Source organism: Hemitrygon akajei, chromosome 1, assembly GCF_048418815.1.
Source record: "Hemitrygon akajei chromosome 1, sHemAka1.3, whole genome shotgun sequence".
NCBI lineage: Eukaryota > Metazoa > Chordata > Chondrichthyes > Myliobatiformes > Dasyatidae > Hemitrygon > Hemitrygon akajei.
The window spans coordinates 218,132,500-218,158,914 of record NC_133124.1 but is presented as its reverse complement, the minus strand read 5'-3'; the positions used below and the strand labels follow the sequence as shown (position 1 = coordinate 218,158,914).

Here is a 26,415-nt window from a genome sequence, read left to right as displayed (position 1 = left end):
GCAGAGAGTGGTGTGGACAGCCCACCACATCTGTAGTTGTGAACTTCCCACTATTCAGGACATTTACAAAGACAGTTGTGAAAAAAGGGCCCAAAGGATTATTGGGGACCCGAGTCACTCCAAACACAAACTGTTCCAGCTGCTACCATCCGGGAAATGGTACCACAGCATAAAAGCCAGGACCAACAGGCTCCGGGACAGCTTCTTCCACCAGGCCAGCAGACTGATTAATTCATGCTGATTTGAGTGTATTTCTATGTTACATTGACTGTTCTATTTATGCCCTTCCCTTGGACAACATTGGTGGCTTGGAGAGGAGAGACTTGCAGCTTGGACAACTGCCGGTCTTCCATAAAAAAATCCTTGCCCAGGCTTGTGCCCTGGAAACTTTCCAAGGTGCAAATCCATGGTCTATCGAGACTAACGGAGGCCTACACTACACACTCTATTTATTATAAATTACTATGATTGCACATTGCACATTTAGACGGAGATGTAACGTAAAGATTTTTACTCCTCGTGTATGTGAAGGATGTAAGAAATAAAGTCAATTCAATTCCATTCTTTGGAATATGGGAGGAAACCTGGGGGAACCCCACATGGTTATGGAGAGAATGGTACAAACTCTTTACAGACAGAGGCAGAATTGAACTCTGGCCACTGACACTAACCTCAGACGCTGCAGTACGGCACTTTGCCTTTTCCACCCATCCCCTCCCAGCTCTTCACTTCATTCCCCCTCCTGGTCTCACCCATCCCCTCCCAGCTCTTCACTTCATTCCCCCTCCTGGTCTCACCCATCCCCTCCCAGCTCTTCACTTCATTCCCCCTCCTGGTCTCACCCATCCCCTCCCAGCTCTTCACTTCATTCCCCCTCCTGGTCTCACCCATCCCCTCCCAGCTCTTCACTTCATTCCCCCTCCTGGTCTCACCTATCACCTTCCAGCTTGTGCTCCCAACCCCACCTGCTCCAATTATTCTGCTTCTGCCCCCTTCCTTTCCAGTGCCAATGAAGGGTCTCGGCCCGAAACATCAGCTGCTTATTCTCCTCCACAGACGCTGCTGAGTTCCTCCAGCATTTTTGTGTACGTTCCTCTAGTGCAGGGGTTGCCACCCTGGGGTCCACAGACCCCTTGGTCCATGGCATAAGAAAGGTTGGGAACGCCTACTCTCATGGTAAGAGATGAATTTGTCTTTGCCCACTGAGTTAGAATAGGAGGAAGCCTCTTGCGCGGAATTATGAACAACAGCATAACTCTTCCCCAAGTCCGACCTCCTTCAACAACTGCTCTCAAAGGAGCAGGTACAGGTTCTGCAAGACCCTGAGCCTATACTGGATTTAAATTTGTGAGTGACATGATCTTCATTCCATTTACACACCTCGCCTCTATAAGCTCTTAACAATCATAAAAACTCTCATTTCTGTTATGAAGCGACTTGGGAGAAGAACAAAGGGGAAGAGTCCCAGGTGACTGTGTGGTTGAGGCAAAGAGATCTAGACATCTTACTGATACTTCCAGCATCCCTGAACAACTGTCTACTCCTCCCACAGTAGGAGATGCGACCACGACCATTTTGGAAAAGCTTCCTTCTTCCATTTTAAGGTTGTTGCTTTCAGCGATATTCTGGTCAAGATGGCGGCAAGCTGCCGACTCCATCAAGGTCGCGGCTCAGGCTTAGTTGTTTTTTAGGCTCTTTGGGGACAGAGAGGGGTGTTAGGGGACCAGTTAGGTTTTAGGGACAAGGACATAAAGAGTTAGAGATCAGGCCGGAACGCAGGTTGAAGGCCAGAGACAGTGAGGATGAGGGAGCAGACGTAGCAGGAGCAAGTGCTCACTCCCCCCCCCCCCCCCCCCCCCCCCCACTAACAGGTCAGCGAGTCACCCATGGAATTGAATATCCGTGAGGGCAGGAGGCACGAGGGGCCACTGACCCCCAAGTTGACAAATCTGGAGTTCAGGGTCCAGTCATTGGTCAGTCCTGAGTTCAAGGCCCAGAGTCTGAGCCGGGGGGTCAATACTGAAGATCGAAGTCTGCAGGTTGATCAGGAGTTGGGGCCCACTCCAGGGCCCTGGATTCGAGTCCACTGTCGATGTCTGCAAATATACCAGAGGCCCAGAGGCACCACAACACCTGTCCTGGGGTGTGTGTGTAAGGAGAGGGGTTTGATTTGGCGCTGTGTTCTGCTGAACACTGCGGCCATGCTATATTGGTGCAGGAATGGGTGGCAACATTTGCAGGCTGCCCCCAGCACATCCACCGGTGCGCTGGTTGATAACGCAAACAACACGTTTCACTGTACGTTTCGATGTACTTGTCATAAATAAATCTGAATCTTTCATTAATCTGTGCAAGAACAGTGGCAAATGCCCAACCTCTCCCACATTTCTCAAAACAGACACGAGTTTGAGGGAACAGGTTGTCTTTGGTTTGTTTCCCATTATCTGACTGAAAAAAAATGTTTATATATTCCTAAAGCTCTGGCAGCAAACCTCGTGGAGTTGGAGTGCTGACTGGGGCTGCTCGCAGTGTTACAGACTCTGGGACGTGGCATTCCTTTCTGACAGTGGTTTCATCGGCTGAACGCAAGCACGTCTAACGGAACAGGACATCGCAGTGGCGTAGGGCTGGCGTAACCACCAGCACCCAGGTTCAATTCTGCCGCTGTCTGTGAGGAGTTTGAACATTCTCCCCGTGACCACGTGGGTTTCCTTGGAGTGCTCCAGTTCAAAGTATATTTTTTATCAAAGTACATATGCAGTATACAACCCTGAAATTCACCTTTCCGAAGACGTGCTGATTGGTAGGTTAATTGATCATGCTGGTGTAATTGGGCAGCACGAGTTCATTGCACCAGAAGGGTCTGTAACCATGGCGTAACTAAAATACTAACAGGGCTCAGCACACCTCGGATCTGTTCCCTATTAAAGCAACAGGAGTGTATTTGCAATATTCCAGATAAGAATAACCTTTACTGATTTTACTCTGGCACATTTCTCCACTTTGCTTTACCCTGGATTTGAGGGAGTGTCTCTTCAATAGTTAATCATTATTCCAAGGCTGGAGGTGGCCTGCCCTGGGTTTAGTGGCTGGAAAAGGGGCTTGTTTGGCTTCTCTTGTTTCCTTGGTGCTCGTGTTGTTCAGCTGGAGGTGGTAGGCATTTTGTATTAACCCATAAGATACAGGAACAGAATTAGGCCATTTGGCCCATCAAGTCTGCTCCACCATTTATCATGGCTGATCCATTTTCCTCTCAGCCCGTCTCCTGCCTTCTCCCCGTATTCCTTCATGCCCTGACCAATGAACAATCTATCAACCTCTGCCTTAAACATGCCCACTGACTTGGCCTCTACAGCCACCTGTGGCAACAACCTCCACAGATTCACCACCCTCTGACTGAAGAAATTCTTCTTATATCTATTCTAAATGGACACTCCTCTATTCTGAGGCTGCGTCCTCCGGTCTTGGGGTCCCCACCACAGGAAGCATCTTCTCCACATCCACTCTATCGAGGCCCTTCAACATTTGATAGGTTTCAATGAAATTCTCCCATCATTCTTCTAAATTCCAGTGACTCCAGCAAGTATAGGCCCAGAGCCATCAAAAGCTCCTCATATAGTAACCCTATCATAATATTGGTGCTGGAATGTACAGTGACACTTGCAAACTGCCCCCAGCTCATAGACTCACAGAGAACGACAGCACAGGAACAGGCCATTCAGCCCATCTAGTCCGTGCCAAACTACTATTCCAGCTAAACCCACTAAGCTGCACTTTCAATCCATGTACTTATCCAAACTTCTCTTAAATGTTGAAATCAAACCCTCATCTACCACTCCCACTGGAACCTTATTCCATAATTGTGACACCCTGTTTCCCATCGTGCTCCCATTACACATTTCACCTTTCACCTTTAACCCATGACCTCTAGATCCAGACTCAGCCAACCTCTGTGGAACACCTTTAGATTGTGTTAGTTGTTAGTGGAAATGATGCCTTTCACTATATGTTTTCTACCTGTGATAAATAAATGAATGTGTATTTTAAATTAGCTTTCACTATCCTCTCCCTGCATTTCAAAGCTAGCCAAAAGGAGTGCAACAGTAGAGCCTACAATGATCTGTCATGACCCCTGCAGGCCTCAGCGGCGTACCACGGTCTGCTGGGACTCTGGGTTTTCGAGCACCTGTATTTACCAATTATTGTCTTAACGAGAGTCATTAAGCTCTTGTACTTTCTGCTTAATCTGGGTAATTGTTACTGGCAAGGGGTTTCCGCATTCTGTAATCAATTAAAGCAGACCCCTATTTAACCCTTATCACGGGGTCCTTGTGTGTGTTTGAAGAACAATTTGCTTGTGGTGTTGTTCAATCAAGGCACTGATGTTCAGTTGGAATTCTGACGAATAAGCTTTTATTTCTGGCTCGTCATGGGAGTCTGTGTTCAGAATTGAGGTGAGTGAAGTTATGCACACTGATTCAGGAGTCTGATGGTTGGGGGTAATAACTGTTCCTGTACCCGGTGCTGTGGGACCTGATGGTTGTAGGGTAATAACTGTTCCTGAACCTGGTCATCGGGGGACCTGTGGCTCCTGTACCACCTTCCTGATGTAAGCAGAATGCCTATCTATTCTACAAATACATGTAAAATGTTAAGAAATATTTGCAGGCAAGTGTGAAGTGCTGCACTTCAGTAGGACTAACCAAGGAAGGTTTTAAATGGTCTATGGCAGGGCAATAAGAAGTGAGGTAGAACAAATGGATCTGGGAATACAGGTCCGTAAATCATTGAAGGTGCCGTCACAGGTAGGTTAAGAAAGCTTTCACAAATCAACATATTGAGTACAGGAGATGGGATGTTATGTTAAAGTTGCTTAAGATGTTGGTGAGGCCTAATTTGAAGTACTTTGGTCAGCTACCTTGTATCCAGAGATACTGGCCACGTGACAGATGCACTGCCACCTGGCTGGTCGGAGGACACACCACATGCCAATCAACATTTGGTCCCTCCCAACTAATCAATGCACACCTAAATTATTGGTCACCTTAATTGGATTATCTCGCCCAGCCCCATGCTACAAAAGGTGAGACTTGGTCCTGGCTCGGTCTCTCTTACAGACCACCACATTGGAGGTAAGTGCATTGATTTATGTTTGGGAAGGTCTATCGTTTGTCCTGGTAAGGGAGCCGCAGCTATCCAAGGTCAAGGGGGATAGCTGTTGTAGTGCTTTTCCCTTGTTCTTTGTCTGTGTAACTGTACCCTGTCCCCACACCGCTTCCTGTGTATTGTAGTTGCTTGTGTTGACCCAAATTCCCCTTGTAAATAAATTCCTTATTAAAACTGTGTGTCCAGGCCGCTACTGTTGAGACTCAAAGAACCAGTTATTTCCATCACAACATACCTAGAGGAAAGATGTAAATAAAGATGAAAGAGTACCGAGAAAATATACAAGGATATTGCCAGGACTTGAGGACCTGAGTTATAAAGACTTTATTCCTTGGACTGTAATTGATTGAGAGGAGATTTGATAGCGGTTACAGAATTATGAGGGGTATAGATAGGGTAAATGCAAGCAGGCTTTTTCCACTAAGGTTGGGTGGGACTATAACCAGAGTTCATGGATTAAGGGTGAAAGGTGAAGTTTGAGGGGAACATGAGGAAGAGAAAATATGCAGATGCTGGAAATTCAAGCAACAAGCACACAAAATGCTGGAGGAACTCAGCAGGCTAGGCAGTATCTGAGTACAGTCGACGTTTCACACCGAGACCCTTCAGCAGTCCTGCACAGCACAAGTGGTGCATGCAAGCTTGATTTCAACAGTTAAGTGGGGTTTGGATAGATACATGGGTGGTGGTGGTGCAGGTCATTGGGAGTGGGCAATTTAAATGGTTTCAGCATAGACTAGATGGATTGAATGGCCTATTTCTGTGCTGTTCTTCTCTTTGACTCTAAATGCCCTGATCGATATTCCTCACTCAAACAGCCAACACAGTTGTCATTAACACAACTGTTATTAACCTCATTACTGTTTAAAGTATTTTGGGCTAGTCAGAACTCTGGATCATTGTGATAAGTAAGCACACTCATTACACTTAAATGCCATTCACTGACAGAGGTGATACAATGCCCTTTGGATTGAAGTTATTTTCTTCTTCATTTTCAAATGACCTTTGTATCAAAGTAAACATTCCATCCATTTCCATTCCTCTGTTTCCTGGTGTTTTTAATTCTATGTGCATGTCCTTAACGACCTTAGGCATTTTCTCATTAAAGCTAGTCATTAGCTGGCCCCTTCTGCTCCTGATAATAAAAATAATTCACAAATATTCAAGATAATCTTATTGGAATCTGAATCGGGTTTAATATCACTGGCATATGTTGTGAAATCTGTTGTCTTTGCAGCAGCTGTAGAATGAAATACATAATTTTAAAAATGAATTACAGCAAATGTATCTCTCCATCTCTGTATCTCTCCATCTCTGTATCTCTCCATCTCTGTATCTCTCCATCTCTGTATCTCTCCATCTCTGTATCTCTCCATCTCTGTATCTCTCCATCTCTGTATCTCTCCATCTCTGTATCTCTCCATCTCTGTATCTCTCCATCTCTGTATCTCTCCATCTCTGTATCTCTCCATCTCTGTATCTCTCCATCTCTGTATCTCTCCATCTCTGTATCTCTCCATCTCTGTATCTCTCCATCTCTGTATCTCTCCATCTCTGTATCTCTCCATCTCTGTATCTCTCCATCTCTGTATCTCTCCATCTCTGTATCTCTCCATCTCTGTATCTCTCCATCTCTGTATCTCTCCATCTCTGTATCTCTCCATCTCTGTATCTCTCCATCTCTGTATCTCTCCATCTCTGTATCTCTCCATCTCTGTATCTCTCCATCTCTGTATCTCTCCATCTCTGTATCTCTCCATCTCTGTATCTCTCCATCTCTGTATCTCTCCATCTCTGTATCTCTCCATCTCTGTATCTCTCCATCTCTGTATCTCTCCATCTCTGTATCTCTCCATCTCTGTATCTCTCCATCTCTGTATCTCTCCATCTCTGTATCTCTCCATCTCTGTATCTCTCCATCTCTGTATCTCTCCATCTCTGTATCTCTCCATCTCTGTATCTCTCCATCTCTGTATCTCTCCATCTCTGTATCTCTCCATCTCTGTATCTCTCCATCTCTGTATCTCTCCATCTCTGTATCTCTCCATCTCTGTATCTCTCCATCTCTGTATCTCTCCATCTCTGTATCTCTCCATCTCTGTATCTCTCCATCTCTGTATCTCTCCATCTCTGTATCTCTCCATCTCTGTATCTCTCCATCTCTGTATCTCTCCATCTCTGTATCTCTCCATCTCTGTATCTCTCCATCTCTGTATCTCTCCATCTCTGTATCTCTCCATCTCTGTATCTCTCCATCTCTGTATCTCTCCATCTCTGTATCTCTCCATCTCTGTATCTCTCCATCTCTGTATCTCTCCATCTCTGTATCTCTCCATCTCTGTATCTCTCCATCTCTGTATCTCTCCATCTCTGTATCTCTCCATCTCTGTATCTCTCCATCTCTGTATCTCTCCATCTCTGTATCTCTCCATCTCTGTATCTCTCCATCTCTGTATCTCTCCATCTCTGTATCTCTCCATCTCTGTATCTCTCCATCTCTGTGTACAGGCAGTCCCCGGGTTACGTACGAGTTCCGTTTCTGAGTCAGTCTTTAAGTCGGATTTGTACGTAAGCCGGAACAAGTACATCTGGTATTATTTAGCGTCAGTTAGTCAAATGTTTGTCTTAGTATTTAGTAAATATTTCACCTTTCTATGCATATAAAACACTTAAGAAATGTATGTATTCCAATAATTAAACCACTGTGTTGCTTAGTAATAACTGTAGCTTTCATTGGGGTAGGGGCCTTTCACATGCTCCAATACAGTAGTACAAAAGTAGAAATAAAAAAGTAGAGGTAGTGTTCAAGGGTTCACGTCTGTTCAGAAAGTGGATGGCAGAGGGGAAGAAGCTGTTCCTGAATTATTAGTTTGAGCCTTCTGGCTCTTGTATCTCCTTCTTGATGGTATGTCATTAATTGAAACATCTTCCTTCAGCAGTTCTCACCCTTACTACTGTGTTTGCCTCTTGAATGGCCTTGAGATGTCTTGTCAGAAACAATAAGGTCTTAACAGAGTGAGAATTATTTTGCAGAGTACATATGCATCCCAAGTAAATGTGGACTCTCCCACTTGTCTAGAATGTAAAACGAGAAACAGAAAGGCTGAAAATTGAATCTTTTTTCCTCAGGGGAACTGGAAACTAGAGGGTATGCGTTTAGCACAAAAGAATTAAAAGAGATCTCTTCTCACAGTGAATGGAGCATATACAGTGGCTGTTTTTTAAAAAAAAATAAATTTAAAAATTAAAAAAAAATATATATATATATATATATTCGTCCCCCTTGGAAGTTGTAATGTTTTATTGTTTCACAACATTGAATCACAATGCATTTAATTTGGTTTTTACTTTGACACTGATCAACAGAAAAAGACTCGTATTAAAGTGGAAACAGATCTCTACAAAGTGATCAAAATTAGTTACAAAAATAACACACAAAATAATTGATTGCATAAGTATTCACCCCCCCCCCACCTTTTAATATGACATACCAAGTCATCACTGGTGCAGGCAATTGGTTTCAGAAGTCACAGAATTAGTTAAATGGAGATCACCTGTATGCAGTCAAGGTGTTTCAATTCATTGTAGTAAAAATACACCTGTATCTGGAAGGTCCAACTGCTGGGGAATCAGTATCTGGACAAAAACTACACCATGAAGACAAAAGAACACTCCAAGCAACTCTGCAAAAAGGTTGTTGTAAAGCAGAAGTAAGGAGATGGATACAAGAACATTTCCAAGTCACTGAATATCCCTTGGAGTACAGTTAAGTCTGTCAGCAAGAAATGGAAAGACTATGGCACAGCTGTAAAACAGTCTAGAGCGGGCAGATCTCAAAAATTGAGTGACCATGCAAGAAGGGGGCTAGTGAGGGAGGCCACCAAGAGACCCATAACAACTCTGGAGGAGTTAGAAGCTTCAGTGGCTGAGATGGGAAAGACTGCACATACAACAACTGTTGCCCGGGTGCTTCACCAGTCACAGCTTCATGGGAGAGTGGCAAAGAGAAAGCCACTGTCAAAGAAAACTCAGATGAAATTTTGGCTAGAGTTAGTCAGAAGGCTTGTGGGAGACTCTGAAGTCAGCTGGAAGAAGGTTCCACGGTCTGATTTTCGTCCATCAGACTAAACGCTATGTTTGGTGTAAGCCAAACTCCGCACGTTATCAAAAGCACACCATCCCTACCATGAAACGTAGTGGTGGCTGCATCATGCTGTGGGGATGCTTCACTGCAACAGGCCCTGGAAGGCTTGTGGAGGTAGAGGGTAAAATGAATGCAGCAAAATACAGGGGAATCCTGGAGGAAAACCTGATGCAGTCTGTAAGAGAATTGTGACTTGGGAGAAGATTTGTTTTCCAGCAAGACAATGACACCAAGTATAAAGCCAAAGCTACACAGGAATGGCTTAAAAACAACAAAGATAATGTCCTGGAGTCAGAGTCCAGACCTCAATCCATTTTGAGGATTTGTGGCTGGACTTGAAAAAGGCTGTTCACTCACAACCCCCATGCAATCTGACAGAGCTTGAGCAGTTTTGTAAAGAAGAATGGGGAAAAATTGTAGTACAAGCCTCGATGTACAAAGCTGATAGAGACACACAGATTCAAGGCTGTAATTGCCGCCAAAGTTGCACCTACTAAATACCGACTCAAAGGGGGTGAATACTTATGCAATCAATTATTTTGTGTTACACTTGTAATTAACTTGGATCACTTTGTAGAGATCTGTTTTTATTTTGACACAAGAGTCTTTTTCTGTTGATCAGTGTCTGAAAAAGCCAAATTAAATCCACTGTGATTCAATGGTGTAAAACAATAAAACATGAAAATTTCTGGGGGGGGAGTGAATACTTTTTTATAGGCACTGTACTTTATATGAATGAATTGCAAGAGAAAATTTACAAGGCTGTTGCCAGGACAAATGCAAGCAGGATTTTTCCACTGAGGTTGGGTGGGACTACAACTAGAAGTCATGGGTTACGAGTGAAAGTTTAAGGGGAACATGAGGGAAAACTTCTTCACTTGGGGTTGGGAGAGTGTGGAATGAGTCTGTGCATGGCAGGTGGGTGGAGGGTTATGGTCTGGGTGTGGGTCAATGGGCCTAGGCCATTTAAATGTTTTCGGCATGGAATCAGAATCAGGTTTTTTATCACCGGAATGCATCGTGAAATTTGTTAACTTAGCAGCAGCAGTTCAATGCAATACATAATATTGAAGAAGAGGAAAAAAATAATAAGTAACAGTATACGTATATTGAATAGATTAAAAATTGAGCAAAAAACAAATAATATTTTAAAAAGTGAGGTAGTGTCCATTTAGGAATCAGATGGCAGAGGGGAAGAAGCTGTTCCTGAATCACTGGACTAGATGGGCTAAGCACCTGTTTCTGTGCTGTACTTTTCTATGTCTCTAAGTGGTTAAGGCAGCTACAATAATATCTAAAAAAAACATTTGGGTAAGTACATGAACACAAGGGATCCTGCAGAGTAACACACACAAAATGCTGGAGGAACTGAGCAGGTCAGACAGTGTCCATGGAGAGGAATAAAGAGTCAATGTTGGGTAACTACATGGACAGGAGGGATTTCGAGGAATATGGGGAAAACCTTCTGTAGAGGTGACCATTTCTAAACACAATATTCCAAGAGTGGTCTAACCGAAGCTGCAAAATTACCTCGCAGGTCTTTAAACCTCTCAACCAATGAGGACCAGCACACTGTATGTCTTCTTAGCAACCTTTTCAACTTGTGCAGCAACTTTGAGGGATCAATGAACATGGACCCCAAGATCCCTCCGTCCCTCCACACTGCCATTAACTTTGTACTCCATCTTCAAACTCACAGGTGTAAATCTTCCATCAATTTCAAAATTCAAAGTACATTTACGTCACCATATACTAGCCTGAGATTCGTTTTCTTGTGGGCGTTCACAGTGGATAGAAAGAAACGCAATGAAGAACTACACTAAATGGTAAATGACCAATGTGCAAAATAAGACAAACTATGTAAATACAAAAAACATTCTAATAAAAAGGTAATAAATAATATTGAGAGTGTAAGCTGTGGAGTGAGTCTATAGGATGAATCAGACCAGATATTATTAATATATAGTGCACAGTCTCTCATGGTCCCAGAACACATCCTACACAGTCAGGAAAGCTCACCAATGCCTCTACTTCCTGAGGAGGCTGAAGAGAGCTGGACTTTGCACATCTATACTCAGGTCATTCTACAGATATGGGGCATCCTAATGTGCTGTACCACTGCAGGGTATAGAAGCAGCTCTACAGTGGGCAGTTAAAATGTAGCACCGGCCTACCTGCCATCAAGGACATACAATACAGAAAGGTACTGGAAAAGGGCCAGTAACATCATGAAGGATCCCATCCACCCTGCTCATGGACCGTTGGTCCCACTTCCATCAGGGAGGAGGCTACGTAGCATCCACACCAGAACCACCAGACTCAAAAACAGTGGCTTTCCCCAAGCAGTGAGGCAGATCAACACCTCCACCCACTAACCCACCCCTCCCAAAACCCCCACTACTTTATCAGTTTCTGTCAGAGTCACCTTGTGTACAGATACACCTGTGCCTAGTGTTGCTTTATGGACAAACAATTAGTATATGTATAGAATCTATCTTGCGTATTTATTTCTTTTTTGTGTGCTGCCTTTACCTTTCCACACACCTGGCTTCACCTATCACCTTCCAGCCATCCTCCTTCCCTCCCTCCACCTTTTTATTCTGGCATCTTCCCCTTCCTTTCCAGTCCTGAAGAAGGGTAACAGACTGAAATGTCAATGCTTTCAAACAAGAGAAAATCTGCAGATGCTAGAAATCCAGAGCAACATTCACAAAATGCTGGAGGAACTCAGCAGGCCAGACAGCATCTATGAAAAAGGGTACAGTCAACATTTCAGGTCAAGACCCTTCAACAGGACTGCCAGAGTGTCTCGGCCCGAAATGCCAATTGTATTCTTTTCCACAGATGCTGCCTGACCTGCTGAGTTCCTCCAGCATTTTGTGAATGTCGCTTGGATTTCCAGCTTCAGCAGAATTTCTCGTGTTTATGCTTTTCCTTCAGAGGTTTATTTGTAAACTCACAAATAGTCCTGGTGAAGGGTCTCAGCCCAAAACTCTTATCCACAGATGCTGCCTGGCCTGCTGAGTCCCTCCAGCATTTTGTTATTTGTATACTTATCTTCGCCAGTTGTGCATCAGCACCTGAATGAGTTAACTTGTTTGCAGGAGATTATCCATTCCTCCAGGCAGTTTTTAAAAAAAACTGCACTTTATCTAATCTCTTTCCTTGTAATGGAACCAAGCCTGAGAAATCTAATCATTCTTCTTGCTGCTCCAGCCACCCTTCAACAGAAAGCACAATGTGGAACAATGCCACGTAAACAACATTATCTTTCACGGTTTATCTTGGCCCCTCACGCACCTCCCCCATTCCCTTCACCATTAGCATGATGATGCAACAAGTCAGTAGTACTTGATCACTAAACCTGCTGATATTTTTAAAGAGATTAGATTTATTTGTCACGTGTTCATTGAACCATACTGGGAAATGTGTCGATTTGGGTCAATAGCCAACACTGCTGGGGGCAGCCTGCAAGTGTTGCCACCACAGCGCGTCCCCCAATCAGAACTTCGGACGGTGGGAGGAAACCCACTCTGACACAGTCAGAACGTACAAAGTCCTTACAGACAGGAGCGGGAATTGAGCCCGCATCGCTGGTATTGTGAAGGGTTACACTGGATGCGGCAGAGCTGTCCAATGCAGTGAAGTGGTGCTCTGGGAGACAGTCAGTGGTGAAGCTGGTTCAGTGAACCCACTTCTGACACCATGTCTGAGTCATTCCGGAACAAAACACTAATTTGATGGAAAAATGGAGAACCCTACAGAAAGTGCTGGATACAGCCCAGTACATCACAGGCAAAGCCTTCCTGCCATTGAGCAGTTACCACAAGACAACTGCATCCATCATGAAGGACACCCAGCATCCATTCTTCTCACTGCTGCCACTAAGAAGGAAGTACAGGAGCCTTAGGTCCCACATCACCAGGTTCAGGAACACTTATTACCACTCAACAGTAAACCTCCTGAACCAGTGCTGAGCCAACGTCACTCACCTCAGCTCTGAAATCCTCCCACAACCTACGGACTAATTTTCAAGGACTCATATTCTCAGTATTATTTTGTTTTAACTTCCACAATTTGTCGTCTTTTGCACATTGGTCCTTTCTCAGTCTTTGTTTACTACTGTTTTTAAATTATATTTCTTTACTTGTAAATACCTGCAAGAAAATTGATCTCAAGGTAGTAAACAGTGACATATACTGATGTACTTTGATGATAAACTTATTTTGACTTTGACACAAAATACTGGAGGAACTCAGCAGGCCAGGCAGCATCTATGGAAAAAGTACAGTCGACGTTTCAGGACGAAACTCTTTGGCAGGACAGATTTCCAGCATCTGCAAATTTCTCGTGTTTGTACTTTGACTTTGAATTGTGATGGGGACAGCACACCACTCTTTGATGCCAACACAGCATGCCCACACCTCACCAAGCCTAACCTGTACGTCTTTGGACTGTGGGAGGGAACCAGAGGATACATATGCGGTCACGGTTAGGACGTACAAACTCCTTACAGACCGTGGAGGAATCGAACTCTGATCAGTGATCATGCACCACTGAACTGATCACTTAACACAAGCAAGAGAACATCTGAAAATGCTGGAAATCCAAGCAACACACACAAAGCACTGGAGCTCAGCACGCCAGGCCACTTAACACAACCTACGGACTCACTTTCAAGGACTCCACAACTCGTGCAGCATCTATGGAAATGAATAATCAGTTAATGTTTTGGGCCGAGACACTTCATCAGGACCTGTTTTTGTCTTGATACAGGGTCTTGGAATGAAAAGTCAGCTGTTTACTCCTTTCAATAGATGCTGCCTAACCTGCCGAGTTCCCCCAGCACTCTCTCTCTGTGTTACTCATTATTATTCCTTTACTTATTATTATATTTTCAGAGTTTGTTTTCTTTTGCTTGTTGGTTTTTATTTACTGATTGAGATACGTTCAGAACAGGCTCTGCCAGCTCTCCAGCCGTGCTATCCAGCAATCCCACTATTTAATTCTGGCCTAATCACGGGACAGTTTACAATGACAAACTAACATATCAATCAACTGCTACATCTTTGGACTGTGGGAGGAAATCGGAGCACCCTGAGGAAACCCATGCAGTCACGGGGAGAGCATACAAAATCCATACAGACAGTGGCAGGAATTGAACCAGAGTCACTGGGGCTCTGAGGTTCACCCCAGAGACGAGGGGGTCAGACTACGAGGAGAGATTGAGTCACCTGGGACTGCACTCACTGGAATTCAGAAGGATGAGAGAAGATCCTATAGCAACATACAAAATTATGAAAGGGTTAGATATGATAGAAGCAGGAAAGTTGTTTCCACTGGTAGGTGAGACAAGAACCAGGGGACGTAGCCTCAAGATTCCGGACAGCAGATTCAGGATGGAGATGAGGAGGAACTGCTTTTCCCAAAGAGTGGTGAATCTGTGGAATCCTCTGCCCAATGGAGCAGTGGAGGCTTCCTCAGTAAATATAGTTAAAACAAGGTCGGACTGATTTTGCATAGTAGGGGAACTAAGGGCTATGGGGAAAATGCAGGTACGTAGAGATGAGTCCATGGTCAGATCAGCCATGATCTTACTGAATGGCAGAGTAAGCTCAAGTTAAGTTTATTGTCATTTCAACCATAAACCGCTGGTACAGTATACAGTAAAAATGAAACCAAGTTCCTCCAGGACACTGGTGCTGCACGAAACACAAGGCTACACTAGACTATGTGAGACAGCACAAGGCTACACTAGACTATGTGAGACAGCACAAGGCTACACTAGACTACATAAAACAACATAAAAACTGCACTAGACTACAGACCTGCACACGACTACATAAAGTGCACAAAACAGTGCAGGGCAGTACAATAATTAATAATAGGCACAAGAGGACAAATTACAATATAATAATAAATAATGTAGATGTCAGTCTAAACTCTGGGTATTGAGGAGTCTGATGGCTTGGGGGAAGAAACTGTTGCACAGCCTGGTTGTGAGAGCACAAATGCTTTGGTACCTTTTGCCAGATGGCAAGAGGGAGAAGAGTTTGTGTGAGGGGTCCTTCACATGGTCGAGGGACCGGATGGCCTACTCCTGCTCCTATTTCTTATGTACTGTAAAGCATAGTGTAGATTTTAACTGAGTCGATTATCTTTCTTTGTTCTTACTGTGAACACCTGCAAGGCAATGAATCTCAGTAGTAATGGTGACATACTGTTGGTGGTGGCATCCGTTAGTCTCGCGAGACTGTGGATCTGCTCCTGGAAAGTCTTTGGAGTGTCCTCTCCAAGGCGCAGGCCTGGGCAAGACTGCATGGGCAACTGCCAGTCTTCCATACAAGAAGTCTCCCCTCTCCACGCCACCAATATTGTCCAAGGGAAGGGCAAGGGCTGATACAGCTTGGCACCAGTGTTGTCGCAGGAGTTGCCAGAACGAGGTTGAAGACAACGTCGGACTGCCTTAGGGACTCCAGCTCCAGATTTGTCCTCAGGGTTTACTCCTGAAGCCTTTCCCATGAGAGGGTATGGCCGCAAGGCAGCAGAGGTTTGAAATCAGAGTTTTCCCCCTCTTAAATGGATTGCCTTCCCAGGCTGACGAGCTCCATCTACCCGAATACTGTAGGTACTTACAGATAATAAATTTACATGTACTTTAAACTTGAACTTTGAATTATCTTTGGATAAGATGTGGAAATCTATTTGTAATGAATGCATGCAAGTCTTTACATATTTGGTCAGAACTCAACTGCTGGATCAAGAAATCTTCATCTTTCCTTACTTTCAATTATTGGCACTATTCCAGTTTTTGATTTGTCGCTTTCCAGAATCTCTTCCTCACCCATTAAACCCCAGAGGGAAATGCAAAAACAGCAATCTAAATGCAAGACCAAGATTCCGTTCATCAATTTCAGACAAGTCATAAACAAAAAGAAAAAAGATGCTTATAAACACAGTGAAGGTTTATAATCAAGGTTCCTGAATGCTTCCTTACGTGACAAGAAGGCAATGGGTTTATTTACAGCACTGCCTTTTGCAATTATTTTTGTCCAAGGAGGTTGATATCATTAGTATTAAACAGAAGTTTATTGGTAATAGTGTGGTTCATTGTTCCACAATCAATGGACTCGCTTTCAAGGACTCTGCAACTCAAGCTGGGAGGCATGGTAGCATGGTGGCTAGCCCAGTGCTTTACCGTACCAGCGACCAGGGTTCAATTCCCACTGCTGCCTGTATGTTCTTCCTCTGACTGCATGGGTTTCCTCCCACAGTTCAAAGGCATGTCATTGGGTAGGTTAATTGATCATTGTAAATTGTCCTGTGATTAGTCTAGGGTTAAATCAGGGGATTGCTGGGTGGCATGGCTCAAAGGACCAATTCTGTGCTCTATCTCAATAAATAAAACATTTAAATACATAATTTATCATTAGTGTGTGTGTGTGGTTTTTTTTGTATGGAAATTGTTGTTGCTCTCCACACCTTGAGGTGCATCGGGCAGCAACCCTGCCATTTCTTTAGCATCTGTCTGTTTTTTTAATGAGGCAGAGCTGCCAGCCTGATGTTCAACCCAGCACCGATGGAAAGCGTGCAAGGAGCTGGCCAGATTCAAACCCAGGACCACTTGCCTAGAAGTCAGGTGTGGATGCCACTACACCAGTAGCTGGCTTCTACTGTGAATGCCCTCAAGAAAATGAATCTCAGGGTGGTGCTGTACATGGCGACATACACATAGTTTGATAATAAATTTATTTGGAACTTTGAATTTCCTACATGACAAGACAATTAAGAAGGCAATGAGATTTATTTACAATACTGGCTTTTGCAACTATTTTTGTTCAAGGATGTTGACATCATGGCATTAAACAGAAGTTTGTTTACAGAATGCCTCATTATTCTTACAAAATCTCACATCAGCTAAATACGCATGAGAAATGGCTTCATTAGTACGTGGTTCATACGCCTTGATGTGATGATTCCCAAAAGTCCTGATGTTCCTCCTTTCTTTCCTGGGAAATGATGTAACAAAGTTTGCAACACTAGCTTGTTTAGTAACAGCAGAAGCATGACTATTCCACGTGCTGTCTGTTGGAAAACAAGTTTGTTTTGTAACAATGATCACATCAAGCTGAGAACTACTGCCGAGTCACTCAATTAAACATCACTGGCTCCAGGGCAAGTTAGTCACCCGATTTCATAACAGTAACATGTCATCGTGGATGTTTTTTTTGTACAAGCTTTCTCTGCACTGATCTCTCCAACATGAAAACTTGCAGCTGCAAGTTCACTGGGGAAGTGTTTTCCCTTTTGGAGTGGAGGAGGATGAGAAGTGACTCAATAGAGATGTACAAGATAAGGTGTAAAGTGGACAGCCAGAAATTTCTTCCCAGGGCAGAAATGGCTAATACAAGGAGGCATAACTTTAAGGTGATTGTCGGAAAGTATATTGAGGATGTTGGAGCTGTGCTCCTTTTGCAGAGTGGTGGGTGTGTGGAGCACGCTGTCTAGTGTGGTGGTAGAAGTAGATACATTAGGGACATTTAAGAAACTCAGGCACATGGATGATAGAAAAATGGAGAGCTACAATATGCAAGAGGGAAGGTTAGATCGATCTTGATGCAGGTTAAAAGGTCAGCAGTATGCCTTGATCCAAGGGGCCTGTGCTGTAATATTCTACGTTGAAGGCCCAATGTTTGAGAGTCCAGTAGAATTTGGAGGCCAGAGATGGCCTGTACTGGGTTTAGAGGAGTGTCTGTTGTTCTGCTGGAATGTGTGACGGCATTTGGGAGCTGACCCCAGAACATCGTTAGGTTGTTTTGTGCTTTGATGTGTATGTGGTAAGCAAATAACTCTGAATCTGAACAACACACACACAATGCTGGAGGAACTCAGCAGGCCAGGCAGCTTCTGTGAGGAAAAAAAAAGTACAGTCGACATTTAGGGCCGAGACCCTTTATCAGGACATAGGCTAACTGGTCACATGGATATAATTGGGTGCCATTTGAGGGAGAAGGGCCTGTTAGCGTGCTGTATCTCTAAATTAAAATGAGTTGCAATCCATAATTGATAATTCCTCCCCCACACCAAATGCTGATCAATCCACTGAACTCGACCAGCAGTTTTTTTTTTCTTCAAACATAAAACCTTTGGAAAAGCAAAGATCCTGTAGTTGCTGGAAATCTTCAACACACAAAACACTGAACGAAATGAGCAAGTCAGGTAACATCCCTGGAGGGGAATAAACAGCCGATGTTTCAGGCAGGGACCCTTCATCAGGGTACACTTTGTAGGTGTTCAATTCATGGACAAGCTGTGTTCTTTGTCCCCAACTCTACTCGCTTTATGCCTATGACAGTGCGGCTAAGCACAGCTCCAATGCCATATTCAAGTTTGCCAATGACACCATTGCTGTGAGGCTAATCAAAGGAGGTGATGAATCAGCATATTGAAAATCTGGCTGAGCGGTGCTGCAACAACTTTTCACTCAATGTCAGCAACACCAAAGGACTGCTTATCGAGTTCAGGAGAGGGAAACCAGTAATCATGAGCCAGTCCTCAAGAGGATCAGAGGTGGAGAGGAGGAGTAGCAATTTTTAAAATTCCTGGGTGAAACTATTTCAGACCAGTCTGAGACCTAGCACGCAAGTACAATTGTGAAGAAAGCACAGCAGTACCTCAGGAGTCTGCGGAGATTCGTATGATATCTAAAACTTTGACAAACTGCAGTAGAGGTGGAGAGTATATTGACTGGCTGCATCACAGTCTGCTATGGAAACACCAATATCTTTCAACAGAAAATCCTACAAAAGGAAGTGGATTCAGTCCAGTACATCACAGGTAAAGGTCTCTCAACCATTGAGCACACCTACGTGAAGCACTGTCATAGAAAAGCAGCATCCATCATCAGAGATCCCAATCACCCAGGTCACGCTGTCGACTTACTGCTGCCATCAGGTAGAAAGTACAAGAGCCTCTGGACTCGCACCACCAGGTTCATGAACAGTTACTACCCCACAACCATCAGGCTCCTGAATAAAAACCATAAGAACAAAAGATATAGGAGCAGTATTAGGCTACGTCTCATCAATTCTGCTCCACCATTTCATCATGGCTGATCCAATTTTCCTCTCAGCCCCAATCTCCTGCCTTCTCCCATATTCCTTTAATGTCCCGACCAGATCCTTCAGTCCACAATGTCGTGGTGACCTTTTAATACTCCATGATCAATCTAACTCTTCCCTTCATTTTTCTATCATCTATCTGCATAAGAGTTTTTTCAATGTCCCTAAGGTATCAGCCTCAAGAGGGTTAAGGGAACACAAACTTGCTCTTGTATCACACACAAAATGCTGGAGGAATTCTTCAGTTCAGACAGTATCTATGGAGAGGAATAAACAGTCTTGCTTTTGTATTGTGTATAGGGAGCAGAGAAAGCTGTAAAAATACAAAATGGGTCATGTGAAACCGGTAACAGTGGCTTCCAAAAGTCTCCATATATCAAATGAACTGAAATCTTAACTCTGTGGGAAAGGCAGGACAAGTTCCACACACCCCCAACAATAATTCAGAGACCTAACAAGGAAAGAGAGCCCACTGTTTGTAGAGTTACTATTTGAGCTGTCCCTACAGAATCCAATGCTTGGTCTGTACCAATGCAAAGAAGGGTACCGTTTCCCATCACTTTAGCCAAAGCAATCATTCCAGTTGCTATGATTTAACACTCTTCCCTCTTCTGCTACTGGATTTTTAAAAAAAATTACTGTCCATTACAGCATTGGCATTTAGGACAGCAATGAAGGTCCCTCATCTCTGGTGTTCAGGACCTCCTTCGTCGTCTCAGTAGCTCCCTCTCTAAGCTACTGGAAAACAAGTATAATTAGACTTGATGGTAATACAAATATATCCATTGAGGCAAATTACTTTCATAATAAGCACAATTCCAATCTCAGACGAGTACTCAACCACATTATAGAACATAACAGCACAGTATGGGTCTTTCAGCCCCCAGTGTTATGCCAACTTTTAACCTGCTCTGAGATCAATATAACATTTCCCTCCCAGATCGCTCACCATTTTTCTAACAACTATGTGCATATCAGGAGTTGCTTAATGCCCCTAATATTTCTGCCTCTACCATCACCCCTGACAGCACAATCAACACAATCACCGCTCTTTAAAAAAAAATTTTAAAAATCTGACATACCTCTTATACTTCTCTCCAATCACCTTAAAATTAGGCCCCCCCCCCCCCCCCGATGTAAGCCATTTTCACCCTGAAAAAAAAGTATCTGGCTGTCCGCTCTATGAATGCTTATCATCTTGAACACCTCTCATCCTACTTCGCTCAGTCAGTCTATCCCCATAAGCCATACTCCCTATCCTAGTAAAATAGGCCAACACATGATGCACGTTCTTCACAAGAAAAGCTGAAGCTCATTCAAGCCGCCCTCATGAAACATGCTCTCCGATCCTGGTAAATACCCTCTGCAGCCTCTCTAAAGCTTCTACATCTATGCTATAATGAGGGCAACCAGGACTGAAATGGAAAATAATTGGGTAGACAAAATTATGTATATGCATTTAAGTACATCCCTCCAAGAGGACCACAGCTTTGTTGTGGTTTGGGGGCTTGTATGCCTCAATGCCCTGTAGAGCTATGCTGGCTAGAGTCAGGGCTTTATGCTTTGGCTCTTGACAGGGTCACCTATGCCAAACAGGTCAAAGAATAGAGAGGCCAGACTAAGAGTGGCCCAACAGTCCTCCAGGTTTGGGGATTCAGCTCAGGACTAATAACTCTGGCTGGTAAAACAAGGTTGTTATGGAAACAGGAATGAAGAATCTTTCCACATCTGAGTATAATGGTATTCCAGAGTCCCCAAGTCCCTGCCTGACTGACAGTAGTGAAAAACAAGATGCCCTAAACACCACCACTGATGGAGGACCTTCACAGTTGCCCTAAATGCCAGCGACATAACAGGCAGTAACTAATAATATTTATGTACATCACATTCCTATGTGTAGCTGTCTGAAGAGAACTGGGGGGGGAGGAGGAAAGAGAATGTGACAGGAAAGGGTTTTTAAGTGTCTTGTTCCGAGTGATGCTGAACTCGAGGTCTGGAATCATTTCAGGGAAAAGTTCAAAACAAGCTGGACAATTGTCACTAAAAATTGTCACTAAAAAGTACTTAAAGGAGCATTTTGTTCCAATTTATTAAACTGACCTGCAATCTAATGCAACAGACTTCAACTCATCCATACAATATAACATAATACAGTCCCATTTCTCTTTAAATATATATCTCCAATGTCACAATAAAAAACGTACATACAAATAACATTTTAATTGCAATGATTAAAATTATTTACCTGGAATGTGATTTAAAATGTACCAGAAATTACATGATTTTAATACATTTTGTTTGCATATAAAATGTAAAAGGGCAAAGTAATCCAGTCAATAAATGAAACCTGATGATTACTTCTCATTTTAGAAGTTTCTAGAAATACTGGGATAATACAAAGAGTTTAAAATAAAATTTAACTTTGGCTGAATTAGTGGCACTTACATAATGTTCCCTAAACTCTTTGGTAAAACTACAGTTATAAAAATTATTTCAATTATGTTAAAAACAAAATCATTCATCTTGAATAGTGTGCTTCTCAATGTAAGCAGGCAAAACTGAGTGGAAGTGCCTCCTTGTATTCAGAATTTGACAGCCATGATCCTGTCCTTCATCCTGCAATTTAATTAACCTCACTGTGTCCATTTGCACAATTTGATTACATCAACTAAAGTCAAGAGATTCTGCAGATGCTGGAAATCCAGAGCAGCACACACAAAATGCTGGAGGAACTCGGCAGGTCAGGCAGCATCTATGGAGGGGAATAAAGAGTCGACGTTTTAGGCCAAGACCTTTCGCCAGTCCTGATGAAGGTTCTCGGCCAGAAATGTTGACTATTTATTCCTCGCCGTAGATGTTGCTTAGACCTGCCAGAGTTCCTCCAACATTTTGGGTGTGTTGCTCTCAATACCAATTAAACTGATCCTTACCGAGAGCTCCTTGACACTGTTTCAGGCTTTTCATGTTTGGCAAGACTATCAGTCAGATCCTATTCTCAGCTCACTTCAAAGCTCTGATGCCTTCTAATAGGTCCTTCTACAAGCAGCCAAGAGAAGCAAACCCAGGATGAATTCCACTGTCTCAGAACATAGAACTGTACAACACGGACAGGCTCATTGGACTATAATGTTGTGCTGAACCAATTCAATTGGTAATCAAATGGCTGACTAATCCTTCCATTTTCCTTACATTCATGTATCTATCTAAATGTCTCTTAAAAGTCTCCACAGAACAGAGAACCAAGTTAATTTTATCAACCACTTTCCACCCAAGACTGATCTGCTTCATATCAGGACATGATAAATATTTTTAAAACTTAAAAGTACTCAACAGTTACCATTTACAACTTCAAATCAAATTTCATTAAAATTAGATGAGCCAAAGACAGTTAAAATTACCAAACAAAAAATACTGGAATGTGTGAGTGTCTAGTTGACTGTATATTTACATTCGTGGGTGTCATTACAAACACAGCATCTCAGAGGGTGAAAGTCATTCACAAATTCCTCTGATTTTGTGCTCCACAGGGTCTTTCTAGAGCAGGGACTCCCAAACCTTCTTTATGCTATGGACCAATAGCATTAGGCAAGGGGTCTGTGGACCCCAGGTTGGGAACCCATGTTCTAGAGGCACAGTCATGCCTTATCTAGCCTAAGTGACTTTTCTCAGAGAAGCCTTGATCACATGCATCTTAATGCACAAAGTATCACAACACTCTCTTGTTCTCATTTCAAACAGCACCAGGAAACTGGGAACTCTTACCAATTTACTCTCCCCTCCAAGATCAGAGTGGAGTACGTGGATTAGGAAGCAAAGTTGCAAGACAAATCCTCTTATTGGGTGGTGGGGAGAGTTGAAGGGGTGACATAGCTTACTTCACTTTTTAATTAATGTGTTCAGTGTTCCACCGAGATGTAACACTGAGCGTCACAGGAAGTCATTCCTGCCTGTGGCCATCAAACTTTACAACTCCTCCCTCACAGTGTCAGACACCCTGTGCCAATAGGCTGGTCCTGGACTAATTTCCACTTGGCATGATTAACTTATTATTATTTAATTATTTATGGTTTTATATTGCTATATTTCTTCACTATTCTTGGTTGGTGCGGCTGAAACGAAACCCAATTTCCCTCGGGATCAATAAAGTATGTGTCTGTCTGTCTTAAACCCAAGATTAATTACACTAGACAACAAAGATTTTGCTTTCTGAATACTTTTGGGTATATCTTAGGTCTTGGGCCACTGATCATCAAAATCACCATGAAATTTCCCCAGCACACACTATTTTTTGAAATCACCTATATTTGTTATTTCAATTCATAATTCAAGTCAGAATAACAGATGCCAAGATCAAGAAAGGCATTTCTGGGGGTCCACAAATCAAACAGGTCATCAATGACTGGCAATTCAAAGAACTTCTAGTAGGACTGGAGAAAATGGCATGGAAGACATTCAAGACGTTGCTGAAAAATTTGTTGGCAACTAGAGCACCAAACTACGTGCAGCTGTTTGACAAACATGCTTCAAGCATACAAAACCGTGAAGTGCAACATGTCAGTAAAGATTCATTTTCTGCATTCTCATTTAGACTTCTTCCCAGCAAATTTTGGCACCGTCAGTGGCACGGTGAAGGGTTTCACCAGGACGTTGCAGTCATGAAGAAACAGTAACAGGGCAACTGGAATCGTTCAATGCCGGCTGATTATTGTTGGACATTAAATGAGAAGCCTCAGAAAGTACAAATGAAAACCATCAACAAAACATCTTTAGCTTAGTTGAACTATTGCAAAGTGTTAGCACCGATAATATTCAATAGAAGTGTTTTTCTGAATTCCTACACAATACAATTGGTCTGAAAGTATATTTGTGGTCAGCTTCAAGTGGTCCATCATAAACAAAACAAAAATTGTGGAAGCAACACTTTTGAAAAACTTTGTTGTCCAGTGTAATACAGGAAATTGCAAGCTGATCCTTCTAATCTTCTGAACTGTTTGGCTTCACACCAATCACATCAGCTACCACATAGAAGTTTGCAGAAAGTCAAAGCTGGCACTCCCAGAAAAGTGTTATAGAACGTGCAGGTCCCCTTTCCGATGGAAAGGTAACCTGAGGCTCTGACTATTAACAGAAGTCAATATAAATATTGTAGAAATGGCAAAAAGGCCCTATTCTCACTAACCTCCTCAGTTACCTCTTTCTTTCATTCAATCAGTGAAGCAACCTCATTCAATCCAGCCAGAGTCACTTGTTGGGGGTGGGGAAATTGTTTTAAACTTTAAGCTTATAAAAAATATTCTATGGGGCCATAATAAGATCACTCACTCCTTCCTAGCATCCACACTATTATTTATCTCTCAATTCACAAGTTTCCTAAGCAATGTCACAATGCCGCTGCATTCTCCCCCTACTCTACAGCAGTGATTTGATTTCAAAAATAGCTAACCACGAAGCTTTCTTAAGCACAGCCACTGCGGGAATTGAAAGGCCAGCAAGCTAATGACAAGGAGTCCGAGGCATTTTGAAATCTGGATTTCACCATGATATAACCATTGTAACATTTTTAAAAAGTGATGTATTTAATTGTTATTGCTGGAAAAGATCTTCATTCTGTAGTCTTCAAGTAACAGCACAAGAACCCGTAGACCACGGGTACAAAAGTCAAGATGAAAGTTTTATCTATTATATGCAATAGATTAATAACAATTATAACCTTGAAGTCTAAAAATCACATATACCAGTTCTATCTGAGGAATCAGTCACGTTAGTTTTTTTTTATAAAGTATAACACACTCCACTGTCTTTTCACTGTGCACAATATCTACAAAAATAAGTCCTCTTCTTTCCCCAACTCTGCATTGCAATAGCAAATGCACGCAGTCTTTCCAACAAACTGGGTGGCACTAGCTCCAGCCGGCCCTACACGGTATGCTCACAGCTTACTGAAGTGGTGTGGCTCTGGGCACAGAAGACACAAACACTCTCCGTGGCTTCCCTTCACTAGACGCCAGCATTCCTCTCAGGGCTGTCTTCCTCGCTAGTCTGCGATTTACTTCTGCTAGTGCCTGATGACGACACTGGGGGGAGGGGGGGTGGAAAAAAGCACATTAAAGTTAACTTTTTATCATCGGAGTTCAATACCAATATCTGTGACATCCATTCAGTGCCAAAAAGTGTAAATATGTGAGATGCGAACAGCAGCCTCTATCAGGAGGACTGTACAAGGGAAATGTTGGACAATATTCCGTCTCTCTCTTCTCTTGCTTAGTTTTCAATACCTTATCTTCAAAATCAATCAGGCAAATGAAATTTACAAGATTTTTGAGAAGAAAATTTAGAAGACAACTTTTTTTGGGTCTCCTAACTTATCAGGAATGTGAGCCTTTAAGGCGGCTGTTTAGCTATTGTTCAAGTTTGTAGTGACTGCTCAACAGCAGGGTCAAAATCTGTGTTACTGTGAATAGCTAAGCGAGAAAAAGGTGACCTGATTACCATCTTTTACAGTTTCAAAATAACAAAAAAGGAAAAGGGCCCGAAGCAAAAGTTTGGGCACCCTGCATGGTTAGTACTTAGTAACACTCCCTTTGGCAAGTATCACAGCTTGTAAACACTTTCTGTAGCCAGCTAAGTCTTTTAATTCTTGTTTGGGGGATTTTCATCCATTCTTCCTTGCAGGGTCCTGAAGGGTCTGTTTCTGGAGTTTTCAATAACTAAGAAATAACTTGTATTCTACTTTAGTTCAACTGCCAACCATCATCTTTAAAACTTTACTCATTTCTATTTGGAGCTGCAAAAGTTAGTTTGCTCACGTTCCTACATCACTTCAGCAGTTTTTGGATTATGTTGGTCACTGTGTTTTGTTTGCCTCTTTATACTTGGCTGTATTACATTTCAGTCTTTGTTCTGCCACTCATCGATTTTGCTCAAATTACTGCACATTTATTTCAGAAGGAGGCCTCCTCAGATTCCACTGCTGATCATTTGCCA

At 42.9% G+C, this 26,415-nt stretch overlaps 1 protein-coding gene across 3 annotated transcripts in view; it reads right to left on the bottom strand.

Annotated features, from left to right (window-relative positions):
- Nucleotides 1-24,114: 24,114 nt before the first annotated feature.
- LOC140735891 (metal transporter CNNM3) overlaps nucleotides 24,115-26,415 on the bottom strand; it is a 33,025-nt gene continuing 30,724 nt past the window's right edge. For all 3 annotated transcript variants that reach the window (XR_012100833.1, XM_073061480.1, XM_073061473.1), the window contains one exon: nucleotides 24,115-25,505. Coding sequence is in view for 2 of the 3 variants with exons in the window: in XM_073061480.1 (XP_072917581.1) it covers nucleotides 25,429-25,505 (77 nt within the window). In the remaining variant the exon portion in view is untranslated. The remainder of the gene's footprint in view (nucleotides 25,506-26,415) is intronic.